This window comes from Peromyscus eremicus, chromosome 15 (genome assembly GCF_949786415.1).
Source record: "Peromyscus eremicus chromosome 15, PerEre_H2_v1, whole genome shotgun sequence".
Lineage (NCBI taxonomy): Eukaryota > Metazoa > Chordata > Mammalia > Rodentia > Cricetidae > Peromyscus > Peromyscus eremicus.
In genome coordinates, this window is record NC_081431.1 from 24,041,782 (window position 1) to 24,056,922 (window position 15,141).

At 46.3% G+C, this 15,141-nt stretch overlaps 1 protein-coding gene across 1 annotated transcript; it reads right to left on the bottom strand.

The window, feature by feature from the left end:
• Nucleotides 1-1,777: 1,777 nt before the first annotated feature.
• On the bottom strand, nt 1,778-10,990 carry LOC131924867 (low affinity immunoglobulin gamma Fc region receptor III-A-like). Its single transcript, XM_059280096.1, has 5 exons — nt 10,913-10,990; nt 10,361-10,381; nt 9,763-10,017; nt 5,553-5,810; nt 1,778-2,336 (listed from the first exon to the last, which is right to left on the bottom strand). Exons 1-5 carry the CDS (start codon nt 10,950-10,952, stop codon nt 2,158-2,160), a joined length of 753 nt encoding a protein of 250 aa, XP_059136079.1. The 5' UTR covers nt 10,953-10,990; the 3' UTR covers nt 1,778-2,157.
• Between the last annotated feature and the right edge of the window lie 4,151 nt (nt 10,991-15,141).

The following is a 15,141-nucleotide window of genomic DNA, read 5'->3' on the forward strand; positions in this document are numbered from 1 at the left end:
AGGGAGATTCTCCTACTTACTGTCTTATGCATAGGCGCGACAGGGCTTGCATATGACTAAAATCAGATGTATTCTGGGAAGGGACATAGAAACAGAAAAACTGGTTTTTTTATGGTCTCAGTGCCTTTTCTAATTTTTACTAAGACGACTTTGGTCGACAAAACTGTCTTCACCTTCTGGCCATTCCTTTCTGTGAACTTGTGGTGGACTCTTAACACGCTTTCCCTGTCCAGATCCCGAGTTAGCGGCGTTTGTTCACTCAGCACAACTCAGGTTATTTGCCGCTTTCTTTCCAATCCCACCCCACCCCCACACAGAAGTGAGCGATGCCCCAGGCCCACACATGAAGACATTTCAATATGACATGCTCTGAGACCATCGCAATTCTGGTGGAGACCCCCCTGAACAGCCCAAGCTGATGTCACATGTGCAGCGTCTTACTAGCTCTCACTTAGTGGTGGCTCCTGGTCTGGGAAGATAACCTTATCTCTGGGCTCAGATGGTGACGTCTCCCTGGGCTGCTCTAGGCTCCTCTGTTTTCTTTCTTAGATTTATTTTTATTTTATGTGTATGAGTGTTTTGCCTGCATACATATGCATACATTTGCTTTTGGTGCCTCGTGCCAGCGGAAGTCAGAAGAGGGTGTGGGATCCCTTAGAACTGGAATTACAGATGCTTGTGAACCATGCTGTGGGTTCTGGGAGTCAAACCCAGGGCCTCTGCAAGAACAGCAGCTGGTGCTCTTAACTGAGGAGTCATCTCTCCAGCTCCCTCCCCTGCTCTTCATAATTAAAAAAAAATTGTTTGACATGGAGCTGGATAGATGACTCAGTGGTTAAGAGCACTTCTTGCAGAGACACTGGGTTCAGTGCCCAGCACCCACATGGTGGCTAACAACCATGTGTAACTCCATCCTAGGGGATCTGACTCCCTCTTCTGACCTCTGAAAACGCCAGGCACATACATGGTGTGCATACATACATGAAGACAAAATACTCATACACATAAAGATAAATAAGTCTAAATATTTTTGACAGTTTTATACATGCCTACAATATATTTTGGTCATTCTCTCTAGAAGAAAATGCAGGCATGATCTGGTGGCCAGCCTTCTTGGCATCCTGTACTTCTAAATAAAAGGCATGGCATCCCCTGCCCCAGAAGTCAGAACACTGAACTCTGAAGTAACATGAGTAGCTGGTAGCTGGTTTGTTTGCACTTTCCATGTCTCCTTTAATGTAATTCTTCCTCATAGAGACCCTGGTGGTATGAGCGCTCACTGTCCAATCCAAGGTAATGGACTAAATGATCACACTCGGTAGGTTTCCACTATATAAGTGGCTACTCACACGCAATAAAGCAGACGCTGCTCCCTGAAACTGTCTCTGGAGTAGTTCATCTTCGTGCCCTTTACCAACCCATGGGACACCCCGACACGACCTTCTTGCCCCTTCTCGCTCCCACTGAAGTCCCTCTTCTAAACAAGTCCCTCTGCAACTTTCTTTCCTGTCTTGTTTGTTCCCGCTGAGTTTAACTTGGCTTTCACACAGGAGAACAGGTGCTAGGTCATTTACTGGAATAAGGGGAATTTACAGAGGCTACAGGACGGAAGAAAGGGACTTCCTCCTCCCCAGAAATCATCCACTGGCCCCGCCACCCCCTAGCTGTCTACATCAGTTCAGCTGCACGGCCTGGGTCCCTAGGACTTCCCACACCCTGAAGGCAGCCGGGCCTGAAGGAACAGACGCAGGCAGCTGTTCCATAGCTCCACCCGTAATTCACTTTTCTACAGAAGTTTATTTAGGAACAATTGTTAAGCATGGAAAGGGTCACCACCCAGAGCCCGGGCTGCTGCTTTGCTAGGAGGGAATGTTTGGGACAGAGAAAGCATAATAAAAACTCTGCAGCATCACTTCTCCGGAGGTCAGCTACCTACTCTCTGATGCTTCACTGTTGGCCTTTTAGGATCTGAAGCTTTTCCTTTCCCCTGAGATGGTCTTTGGAGACAAAAAGGAAAGTTGGGGGAGGGGCCTTTCTTTGTATTATTCCTGCTGCTCAATGCATGATGCCCAGTGCAGATAATGAGGCTGCAAGTCCACAGCGAGGTTCATAGGCGCTAGCTACATCATTGCTCTTGGCACTCGATGACACAACGGCTCACTTGTCCTGAGGTTCCTTGCTCCAGTGCAACTTGGGTTCCTCATAGACTGCCGTTGAACTTCGAAGACCCCTCTGCACAGAGAAATACAGCACTGTATCTATGGCAAACAAGAGTCCGATCAGCAGGCAGAAAGTGATTTGATGCCACGGTGGGACGGACGGCGATGTTGTCGGATCTAGTAGGAGAGATAGAGAGATGACTCTCATTAAGGCAGAGATTCAGAATACACAGTGAGGTCACCACCACCAGACAGTGTTCCTGACGCCTGCCAAGAATCAGGTATGAGGGAACAGATGGGAGAGCCTGGGCAAGCTCTTTGCTCTCTAGCACTGAATCTCCATCAGAGGGGAGCTCCGCAGGCCAAACGCTTAGTCACTGCTTCCGCTTGTTTGGTGGTGACGCAACAGGGGGGGTTTGGCAAGATAAGTTGTCTACAGGAGTCACATGACAGTTGTGAAGTTGCCATATTACTGTTGTCTAGAAAGTGGACTAATTTGTGCATTTCAGCTTATTTTTTTGTTTCTCTTTTTCTTTCCTTCTTTGTTTCTCTTTTCTTCTCTCCTTCCTTCCTTCCTTTTTTTCTTCCTTCCTTCCTTCCTTCCTTCCTTCCTTCCTTCCTTCCTTTCTTCCTTTCTTCCAGACAGAGTTTCTCTGTGTAGTTTTGGTGCCTGTCCTGGATCTCGCTATGTAGCCCAGGCTGGCCTCAAACTCACAGAGATCCACCAGGTTCTGCCTCCTGAGTGCTGGGATTAAAGGCGTGCACCACCACCGCCTGGCTCGCTCTTTCTTTCTTTCTTTCTTTCTTTCTTTCTTTCTTTCTTTCTTTCTTTCTTTCTTTCTTTCTGTTAATTTTTAAAAACAGGGTCTCACTATGTAGCCCTGGCTGGTCTGGAACTTGGTATGTACCAGAATGTCCTCAAACTCAGAGATAACCATCTGCCTCTGCTTCCTGAGTACTGCTATTAAAGATGTGCATCACCAAGTCCAGTTCAATATTTTCATTATTTAAATATTTTTATTTTTATTTTATGTGTATAGGCATTTTACCTGCATGTATATGTGTGTACCAGGTTCATGTCTGGTGCCGCAGAGGCCAGAAAAGGGTATTAATCCCCTGGAACTGAAGTTACAATTGTGAGCCACCATGTGGGTGCTGGGAGTCAAACCCAGGAAGAGCAGCCAGTGTCTTAACCACTGAGCAATCTCTCTAGCCCTGGGTTCAACATTTTTCTATTAAAAATTTTATGCATGTGGTGTGTGTGTGTATGTGTGTGTGTGTGTATGTGTGTGTGTGTTTGTGTGCTCATGCATTTGTGTGTCTCTGTGTGTCTATATGTGTGTTTGTCTGTGTGTGCATATGGAGATCAGAGGACAACCTTGGCCATTATCCTCAGAAATGCTGTTCACAGCTGGGGGATGGTGGTGCATGTCTTTAATCTCAGCACTTGGGAGGCAGAGGCAAGTGGATCTCTGAGTTCAAGGCCAGCCTGATCTACAGAGCTAGTTCTAGGATAGCCAGGACTGCACAGAGAAACTTTGTCTTGAAAAACCAAAGAGAAAGGAAGGAAGGAAGGAAGGAAAGAAAGAAAGAAAGAGAGGGAAGGAAAGATGCTTTTCACTTCCTTTAGACAATGTTTTGGTTAGTTTTTACTGTCAATCTGACACAACCTAGGGTCACCAAGGAAGAGGGAACCTCTGTTGAGTAATTGCCCAAGTCAGACTGCCTGTGAGAAACTGTCTTGACTGATGATTGATGTGGGAAGGCCAGCCCACTGTGGGCAGCACCCCTCCTAGGCAGGTGAGCTATGTAAGAAAACAAGCTGGGTCTGAGCCAGAGAGCAAGGGAGGAAGCAGTGTTCTTCCACGGCTTCTGCTTCAGTTCTTGCTCGTGTTTGTGCTGTGGCTTCCCTCAACGATGGAGTAGGACCTAGAAGTATAAGGTGAAATAAACCCTCTCCTCCTCCAAGTTGTTTTGGGTCATGGCATTTATCACAACAGAAAGCCAGCTCGAAGAGATAGGGTCTCTCGTTGGCCTGGAGTTCACCGTTTAGGCTAAATGGAGTGCCCCGGGGTCCCTTGTCTCCACCTTCTTAGTGTTGGGATTATTGGTGTGCTACCACGCCTAGCATTGCTTTGTGACTCTAGGACTTGGATGCAGGCCCCCACATTCGTGAGGCAAGCACTTCAAGATGAACTACACTAGCTCCCCAGCCCTAGCTACATTTCTTTGGTTGTTTGAAACTAGGTCTTACTATGTGGCCCTGGCTGGCCTGAAACTCACTTATAAAGTCCTGGCTGGCCTCCAACTCACAGAGATCCACCTGCCTCTGCCTCAGAGTGCTGGGATTAAAGGCATGTGCCACCACGCCTAGCCCAATTTTAATTTTAATTTTTACTTTTTAAAAACATTTGTTTAATTTTTTTTTAATGTATGTATGTGTGCCTGGGTGTATGCATGGCACCACATTCATGTACTGCCCTGGCAGGTAAGAAGAGGCAGGCATCAGATCCCAAGGAACTGGAATTATGGATGGTTGTGAGACACCATGTGGGTGCTTGGAGTGAACTCAGGTCCTCTGCAAAAGCAGCTAGTGCTCTTAACCGCCAAGTCGTCCCCCCAGACCCTTAACTTTAAATTTTGATATGGTTTTAAACTAGGAACAAATTTACCTTACTAGCATGAAGAACTCTCATATGTCTACTTAGATTCTCTAATTGTTTTCATTTCACTTGTTTGTTCCCTTCCTTTGGTCTTGCGTTTGTCACCTTTCGTGGTGGTTGGAAGGAAAATGGTCCCCAAAGGCTCATGTATTTGAACAAGCCTAGTTGTTGTTCCCTAGTTGGTGGAACTGTTTTGGAAGGATTAGCAGGCGTGGTCTTGTTGGAGGAGGTCTATCACCGCGTCTCTCATGCTTTCTGCCTGCTAAGGGAAAGATAGCTTGTGGAGAAGATAGAAGCTCTCAGCTACTTCTCACGGATTCACCCTCTCAAACTGTAAGCAAACCTCCAATTAAATGCTTTCTTTTATGAGTGTCCTTGGTCATAGTGTCTCTTCTCGGCAATATGAAAGGAACTAAGACACCCTTTGAAAGTACAATAGGTCCTCCTTATCTGTGCCAGATTAAGAGTAAACAAAAATTGGAAAAGGCCAGCAAAGGCTCTTGAGGCCAATCCTGACCACCTTAGTTCATCAATCCCCAGGACTCATGTGGTAGAATGGGAGAACTGACTCCTAAAAGTTGTCTTCTGATCTCCACAGACTCACAGTGGCATGTGCACACAGACATGCATGCACACATACAATAAATAAAAGTAATAATAAGGAATAATATAAAAAACCTAATAATATAAAAACCCTACGACATCGTAAAAGGTTCTGAAGAGCTCTCACCTCCTACGGTGATTCTTAAAGTCTCTGAAGACTTGTTGTTTTGTCCAATCATCCCTCTGCAGAAGTAGGAGCCGCTGTCCTTTTGTGTAGCTTCTGGAATGCGGAATTCAGAATTCTCATAGAAAAATTTCTTGCCTCTGCCGTTCTGTAAGTAGGTGACTTTACGTACACGTTTGTTTCTCCAGCTGTGGCAATTCAGCCGAATGGTGTCCCCCTCCCGGAACTCAGGCTGCTGAGTGGTCTGAAGCAACAGCCAGCCTGAAAGACAGAGAGGCCTTAGAACCGGAGGTCAGACTCTGAATGCGAATCTTTTGAAGGGGAAACTCGGAACTACTCGATCCTGGATGCAATGGGAAGCCAGACTGAGGATTGTTAGAATGAAGTAGGAATGAGGGAGGTGAGAAGCACAGGTGAGGACAGCTGCAGTCTCCCTGTGTGCTGGGTTTAGGTCTGGTTTGGCAGGTAATAAGGACTCACAGTATTTCTAAACCAAAGGGTAAAAATTACATTTAAAAATGGCTTTCTAGCCGGGTGGTGGTGGCGGCGGCGGCGGCGGCGGCGGCAGCAGCGGCGCACGCCTTTAATTCCAGAACTTGGGAGGCAGAGGCCAGCGGATCTCTGTGCACTCTAGGTAGTCTAAAAGGGAGTTCTAGGATAGGCAGAACTGTTACACAGGGAAATCCTGCCTCAAAACAAAATAAAACAAAACAAAAGCTTTCTACATTTAAAAAAAAAAGTTAGATTTCAAAAGACTCTTGCAGCAGTCAGGATTAAGGAGACCAGTGTCCATGGGTTGCAAAGATGATGTAGGAACCCTCACTGTAAAGTCAGGAGGAGGGTAGTGGGGGGAGGAAGGGAGGGAGAGAGGGAAGAAGAAGAAGAGGAGGAGGGAGGGATGGAGAGGTGAATGTCGCCTGTCAACGGTCATCTCTGGTTTCTGACAGGCTATGGGGCCTCAGGTAGATCAATGACCACCAGGATGCCTGCTCTCACAATCACCTCAGGTAATCAGACTCCACAGAGAGAATGGGACGTCAAGGTAGGAGGGGGCCCGGGGAAATAAAAATGACATGTCAGATAAGTATCAGTGGCAGGTGCAAATATTAATGGGACAATGTCATATACACAGAAAAAGGAATGATGTGTTTTTGAAGATTAACGAGAATTTTCACAGGAGGTCTAGGATGAGAGGAAATTAAAATATTTTTCTTTTTATTGATTCTTTTTTTTTTTTTTTGAGATAGGGTTTCTCTGTGTAACAGCCCTCGATGTCCTGGAACTCACTCTATAGACCAAGTTGGCCTCGAACTCACAGAGATCCGCCTGCCTCTGCCTCCCGAGTACCGGGATTAAAGGCATGCACCACCATGCCTGGTTCCTTCTTATTGATTTTTGAAATACAACCCAAATATTGTTTATAGTAAGAACAAAACAAAATATTTGGTGGCTTTTAAATTTTGCTGCCCAGTGCTAAACAAAACTGGTAAAACATTTTGATGGAGATTCTTTACCCAGGAAAACTTGCCAAACAGAGGGCAATTTCTAATATTTAATAAGGTAGGTCATTTATCGGTGAAGACAGTATATAAGGAGCTGAGGTGAGAAAAACAGCAGTTTAAGGCTAGTCTAGACTACATAGTGAGTTCCAGGCAATGCTGAACTACATAGGACTTATTATTAAAGAAAACAGAAGGAAATGCCCCCAAACAAATGAAAACTACAAATAAACAAGATATGTTGGTTATCAATAAGGAATGCAGTGTGATTAGCATAAAATTGTGATTGATATGGATATAGCTTGGTGTCTGGGGGTAATATTCTTTTATTAAAATAGTATGCTCATTTATTTGAGTTTTGAGACAGAGTCTCATGTAGTCAAGGTTTGCTTTATACAGCCAAGGATGGTCTTGTGTCCCCTGATCCTCCTGCTCTGCCTCCTGAGAGCTGGGGTCACAGGTATGCTCGCTACAATGACTGGAGGACTATTCTTATCTGCGTTGTTTTGTCTGTCTTGCTGTGAACATAACTAATGCACAGGCATATATTTGTTCAACAAACACGTTGACATTTTACACTGGGGATTTTCAGATGACTAAGGTGTATGATTCCTAACCTCACAGAACCCTACCGTCTAGAACTTAGAAACACATCTACTCGGAAGTATTACACTGCAGTGTGGTGAGGTCTATATAGAGCCAATGAAATTAGAATAAAAAAAAATTCTACTCAGAGGAAGTACAGGATATGAGTAGGTGAAATTGGTCCTAAAAGAGAGTCTGGGGTCTTCTTGGTGAATTTAATGCTCACGGTTGCCGCCTCATACAGGTCTTGTTAACTAGATGTCCAAAGCCCATTTTTAGAGCAAAGTCAAGGCAAACTAATAACCCTTAGCCTTGGGATTTCTTTTCTTTCCTCTTGTTAACTTTTTTTTTTTTTTTTTTTTTTTTTGAGACAGGGTCTCACTATGTAGCTCTGGCTGTTCTGGGACTCACTCTGTAGATCACGCTGGCCTGAAACTCACAGAGATTCTCCTGTCTCTGCCTCATGAGTGCTGGGATTAAAAGCATGAGCCACCATGCCTGATCCTTGATTTTTTTCTTTCTTCAAAATGCGTGTGTGTGTGTGTGTGTGTGTGTGTGTGTGTGTGTGTGTGTGTGATATCATGCTTACAAGAGATCCAAGGACAACTTACAGGAGTGGGCTCTTTCCTTCCGCCCTGTGGCTTTTGGGACCTGAACTCAGGCTTCTCAGGCTTAGCAGCAAGCACCTTTTCCAGCTGAGCCACTGCCCCAGCCTGAGACTTGGTTTGCCCATTGCTTCCTCTCAGGAATTCCCCACTTTATTTACTCTTAGATACCCATCTCTCACCCAACAAAGTAACTGGTATTCCTTCTGTCACTCTGCAGAGTGAGAACCATGCTGTCCAGGTGGTATAGTTGAGGCAAAGGAGCCACAGAACCCAACTATTCGATAGTCCTAATTCAGTGGGACCCTAATGCAGAGCTGCTTCTGTTTCACCTACCCACCCCCCTCCCCCAGGCCTGTCCACCAACTCACACTGTACAAGAGCGACAGCCGGGTAAATAGAGTAAAACCTACATTATTTGATGTGATTCCAAGAATGCTGGGAAAGATCTATGCCTGAAAAAAATAGTTCTCTTACCCACTTGTGATACCAGGATGTTGCTAATGGACACAGACATGTCCATCCTATGATAAATGTAGAGGATGAGTGTATAGACACCTCCACACAGCTGTATTGAGGACTCCAGAGCCTCAAACCCATGGGCAAATGGCAAAGCCTTCTCTAGAGGATGAGATTTAGAGGGATGGTCTGAGTGTGGATGTTGATAGTGTGTGCAGAAAATGCCCGTCATAGCTCTCTACCCCTGGATGATTATGGCCTGAAGACAGCTATGGAGACTGTTCCCACCTAGATTAGCCAAATCTGCCTCCTTGATCACTTGTATATAACAGGAACCCCTGTCTCCTTGTTTATCTGTAGGTGGTAACCCAGGTTCCTTGCTCAGCTGTATGCAGTCGCTCCACTCCCTGTTCAACTCTATATAATAAACAAGTTGAGCTTCCTAGATGCTGTGGTTTCTCCATCAGAGAGCCCAGTCCATCCGATCCCAGTTTTTCTGTGTGTCCATGTGTGTTTATCTTTTCTTTATTCCCTCTCCTTCCTAGTCAGATCTGTCTCTGGAGCTGTACTGGAAGGGTCCAAGTGTGTGTTAACCTGTGAGTTTCAGCATAGCGTTGATGGGAAGATAGTACAGACAGACACTAAGTGATGTGACACTTAGTGTAACATAGGTAACAGACTATGAAAGATCTGAAATGGAGAAGGGCCACTGTTTTGGCCTTCTAGATGAGCCTGAGTGTAATTTCTGAGAGTGAGAAGGAAACTGAGATCCTAAGAACACATTCATTAGTCTAAGTAATGAATGTTACAGAGCATGCCCTGACCTCAGAGCACATATCTATGTTGTATGTACTCCGTGAAAATGCCAATTCCTGGAATTGTTCAATGTCTCCATCCTGTATGCACTGCAAGAAAGGTTTTGATGCTTTGCTTAGGGCTTACTTACAGCGAGAGCCACAGTTCTGTTCCCATCTGATGGAACACATATCACCTCACTTCCATATTAACCCAAACCACAGGGCTTTCCCCCAAGTAATTCAGGGCCCTTCTTTCCCTTCAACTCACCTATATGGACTTCAAGTTTCACTGGGTCACTGGGCATGGAGAGGGCTGTCTGGCACTTATACTCTCCACTGTCATTTACTCTGGCCGTTCCAATGAAATAGTTGGCACTCTGGTGTGAGATGAGGCTTCCATTATGGAACCACTTGGTAGAATTGTCCCCAGGTGAGTAGGTACCCTGGCACCTGAGGGTCACATTGTCTTCCTCGAGCAGGCTGACCCATTCAGGGTCTAGGATCACCACAGCCTTTTGGAGACCTGATGAGGGGTCAAGAGAATATGGAGTGAGGACACAGATGAGTGAGCCCTTGACTGGCACTCCCAGGGTAACCCAGGCGGAATGAACAAACCCACGGTGCTCTCAGCCTGTCTATGACTCATTCTTAGGGTATCTAGGCAGGGAAGCACTTGGCTCCGTTTTTGACCCTTTCTGTAGTTGGAGAAAAACTGGCCAGAGATGCGTAGGGCTGATCCCAACTGTGTTAGGGTATTGCTTGCAGCTCCCAGACATGCCAGACACCATACAATGGGCCTTTCCCAACTTTCTGTGGCCTTTGTATGCACCGCACTCGATCAATCTAAGACTCAGAAGCAGACTCACCAGCTCCAATGTCAGAAGAAACTGCAAGGGGAGAAAAAACAGACGCACAAATCAGATGTTGAGCAGGGCGACTCCCCCCACCTCTGCTCCCCGCTGCTTCCTTCTTTCCTCCCATGCCCTGGACCTGTCCTGCAGGAAACTCAAATCCTAGACTTTGACACCGTTTCCTTTATTCTTGTTCCTCATTCAAACTGTCAGGTTAAAAGTAAAGATTGCATTTCCCTAAATCAAGCCGCAGACACCACTTTAACCCCACCTGGAAAGAGAAGGAAAGAGAAACCTGGGGTGTCAGACTGGAGGGCAGCACAGACTGGGTCCTTGCTCTTCAGCTTCCACTTAGGGAAGTGGAGACCTAGATGGGTGAGTTCACAGCCCACTCCCGATGAAGAACGGATCAGAGCCAAGGTGCTGCTTATCTCTAACAATCTGTCTTAGGAGTTAAATCTGGGCCCGTAGTGGGGATTCCGTGCCTGACCTGAAAAGGGGGGGGGGGTCTCTGCTGAACACAGACCACCATAAGCTTTACCTTCATCTAGACTGAGCCCCACTTACCTAAAAGTAGCAGAGCGGTTGGTAGTAGTAGTGGCCACATGCTGCTGCACTAGACAGAAAATGCCACCACAGAGATCCGGAACCCTAAAGGGGCCTATTTGACTAGAAGAGAGGAAGTAAATAGTTTTTCCCCAACCCTCTCAACCCCCCTCCCCCATCTCTCTCTCACTAGTTTCCTTTTCCAGAAACATCGTCATCTGATTCCTGATGTAAACTCTGATGAGTGAACCCTGCGGCGGGGCAGTAACAGGAGGGAGAGCCTCTGGAGAGGACCCCAAGGGTGGGGGGTCCACTTGTTCTATGTTTGTCACAGCTGAGCATCTGGGGGACACACACAGAATCTATCGGAGGGTACTTTGGGCAGTCTCAGGGCACCCAGGGCCAAGAATGGGACAGCGTGACCTGATGATGGCCTTCACAGCCAAGGCCATGTCCTAGGGGTCCCTTGGCTCTCTCAGAATTCATTACTCTCCTGCCTGGCCCACATCCAACCCAGGGTCTGACCACATATATAAAAAAATATATAAATGTATATTTATATATAAAATAGTAATTTAAACTTTTCAATCCACTAGTATCTCCTTTCAATATTATCTTGACCTACATTTTCTTTCAAAATGTCCACCCCTGGGATGTATAATCCAAAGGAGTTACCAACTTCTGAGCGTGAATTTGATCACTAAATTCTCCTGTTTTTGTTTGTTTTGAGTCTTTCTGAAGAAACTCACACAGGGAGAAAGACATGTTCTGGAAAGAGGAGACAACAATGGGAGGCTGAGAGAATCACAGAAAAGCGGGAGCACCAGGCAAGGACAGGAACTCCTTAAACATTTTCCCCGCCTCTGTACGATTTCATTGATTCCATAGAGGAATCAGCCAGCACACCAGGTACACACACTTCTTCTGTGGGGAAACCAAGGCGAAGACGTGAGCTGTGGGGACTTGGCAGCGGGTTTCTGGATGGGACAGCAGCGGCTTGTAGTGAGCGCCAAGCATTGTTGCTTCTGTCACAGTCAAGTGTCCAGTAAAGGGCTGAGGGAAGTAGAGGCACCCCTACTGCATACGCCACCGGTCTCGGGGGATTTTCTTTCTCTGCTGAGCTGCAAAGGGGGCCAGAGTTTCCAGTCCATGGCCACTTATGTGTCGAGCCTACGATGAGGCAAGACACTGTGGTTGCAGGAACATGCAGCAAAGGAGGTTGCTCACCTCATGGCAAGCAATCAACAGAAAGCCGATTGGATAGAAGTTCTAGCCTCACTCTAGTGTGGCTGGGGCTGTGCTCACCACAGTAGCTTAGGGTAGCTCTGTCTTTCTCTGGGCCTGGGATGGTCTGTAGGTCAAAAGGCCCAAGTGCGGGGCCCCTCAGCAGAAAACATGGAGGGTAGAGGAATAGGAAGTGGTAAGATTGGTTAACATCTCAGTCTCACCTCCTCCCTAATGTATTCACACGTTGTTCTCCCTCAACCTCCCCTTGACAAAGCTAAGTGTTTGACAGTCATCTCAACTCAGCTCCCAGACAAAAGAAATCAAATGATTCTATTTGGTAGGGCTGTTCCCCAGTGGGCTCCTGGGGATCTGGGCAGCTCTCACCTGACTTGAGTGAGCAATTTAAGTAGGGTAAATGAGGCTTAGTAAGGGTTGAGTGGAGTAGGGGCTGCCAAAGGGTCCTGCTGACCACTGCCTTGGGCTAATGCCCTCTCTACTCCAGAATCATACCAACATCATTTCTCAGTTTTGACTTTTGTTTTGTGTTGCTTGTGGGTAGAGCTAGTTGACTGCTGCCCATTGCCATCCAAAGGATGTTCTTGCAGAAGCCCCTCTCTAAGTGGCCCATGGTTTAGATGTCTGATGAAGGTGGGCAATGGGCACGATCCAGACAGCCTTTCTAATGTTGCTCAATAAATGCACACCATGTAAAATACAGCTGAGGCTCTGGAAACTTTGCTATAGAGCTTTGATGCTTGTCTAGAAAACCTAAAACAGAAAAACAGAAGGACAGTCTCTAAGGTAAAGGGTATGCGTTCCCAGGCACACTCTGTTCTTCAACTTCCTGGTGGCTTTCTGCTAACTTGTGGCATAAGGCTCCACTTCAGTTAGCCTCCTTGGAGTTTCATTTCATCTCTGATGAAGGAAAAAGTTGTTAGTAGCACGGGCCTAGGCTATAGAGGAAAGAGAGGAGAGAGAACAGAGGAGAAGAGAAAGGGGCCCAGTATGGATCACGTCCTACTTACTATTTATTGCTGTAACAAGATATCACCATGACCAAGCCAACTTATAGAAGAAAGGTTATTGGGGCTTGGAGTTTGAGTAGGTAAGTTCACGACCATCATGGCAGCAGGCAGGCATGGCGCTGGCGGAGTAGCTGAGAGTTTACATCCTCGTCAGTAGGTAGGAGGCAGAGAGAAACACTGGGAATGGCATGGACTTTGGAAACCTCAAAGCTCACCTCAAGTGACACACCTCCTTCAACAAAGCCACACCCCCTAATCCTTCCTAAACAGTTCTACCAACTGGGGACCAAGTATTCAAATATGTGAGCCTATGAGGGCCCTTCTCATTCTGATCGTCATAGGCAAGAAGCATCCAGAGGGATTTTATGAGTGCTCATTGAGTAGTCCTTTATGGAATGTGTTGGGGTTGTTGCAAGGATTCATTTTACAGTGTTGGGTAAGATTAAAGTTCTTACAGAGCAGCATGATGCACCAGGGATGTCTTATACAGAGTCTTCCTGTGAACTCATGATTATCTTCACCTTTTGTTTCCTCTCCTTCCTCTTTCCCTCTCATTCTTTTCCTCCTCCTACTCCCTCTTTTCCTCTTCCTTCTTTTCCTTCAGTACAGAAATGCACAAATGATTGAGATTACAGAAGTGAATTAGTTGCAACTCCACAACACTTAAAGATTCCTAGAGAGACACCACCAGGCAAGAATCCCTAGTGCTCTGAGGACTACTAGGGTGCTTTTGAATCACTACATATGCACGGATAAGGCAATGGTGGGCCTGTTTAGGTGAAGGGTCTACATGGGAGAGCATGTGCTAATGAAGGAGAAGTGTAACCCTTACAGGCCTCAGTTTCTTTATCTGTAAAGCGGGGCTAGTAATAACAGCTCTAACTCCAAGGAGTTGTGGAGTTTGAATGAAACAATTCAGACAGAGTTGTTGGTTTGGCACGTGGAGCCATACCTGTTGCTTAGAGGTAGAAGATGGGCAAGTGAGGTTTTCTTTAGTTTTCCGGGTTCGGTTGTATTGGCCATATTTTTCTCTTCACCATGACAGAAGGATTGTTGTTTTGGTGTGTGGTTTCATTGGACACAGTCCATCATGGTGGAGCACGTACATCTGCAGGCATCACCATGGCAGTGGTAGCATGCAGCCGGGACTTTTCACCTACTCATGGCTTGGCAAAGAAAAGAGCAAAGGGCCTAGAAGCAGAGTGAGGCTACGAATCTGAAGCGCTGTCCTGCCCCCGTGAGCCAGTTTCCCCCAGGTAGACTTCACCTCCTAAAGGTTTCACAACCTCCTAAGGGTTGTGCCACCAGCTAGGGGCTGAGGGCTTGTGGGTGACATTTCACACTTCAGCTGCAACAGTTGCGACACCACTGACCTCTGAAACTTTGCTTCAGTATGACTCATCACATTGTGGACTATAAGGCCTTGGAGGGCGTGGGGTCTGCTCATTTTGTTTAACGGCTCTATTCCCAATATTCAGCCTAGGGTCTGGCACCAAGTAGTGATTCACTTGATAGCTAGGCAGGAGAGGTTAGGCAGGACTCCCTGGCAGGGAGAGGAACTCAGGATGAATCTAGGCATGTGTGACACACCAGTGAAGACATGGAGGGAGTCGGACTTACAGAATGGAGGAGAGGTAAAGAACGTAGCAGAATGTAGAAACAAGTTAATTTAAGTTATAAGAGCTAGTTGGGAACAAACCTAAGCTAAAGGCCAAGCTTTCATAATTCATAATACATCTCCGTGTCATTATTTGTGGGCTGGTAGTCCCAAAAGAAAATTGTATTTTTTTTTTTAAATTTTATGTGTGTGGATGTTTTGTTTGCAGGTTTATCTGTGTACTGTGTGTGTGTCATGCCAGTAGAGGTCAGGAGAGGGGGTTGGGATCTCTTGGAACTGGAGCTGGAGATGACTGTGAACTGCCATGTGGGTGCTGGGAGCTGAACCCAGGTTTTCTGCTAGAGCAGCCAGCTCTCTTAACCATTGAGCCATCTCTCCAG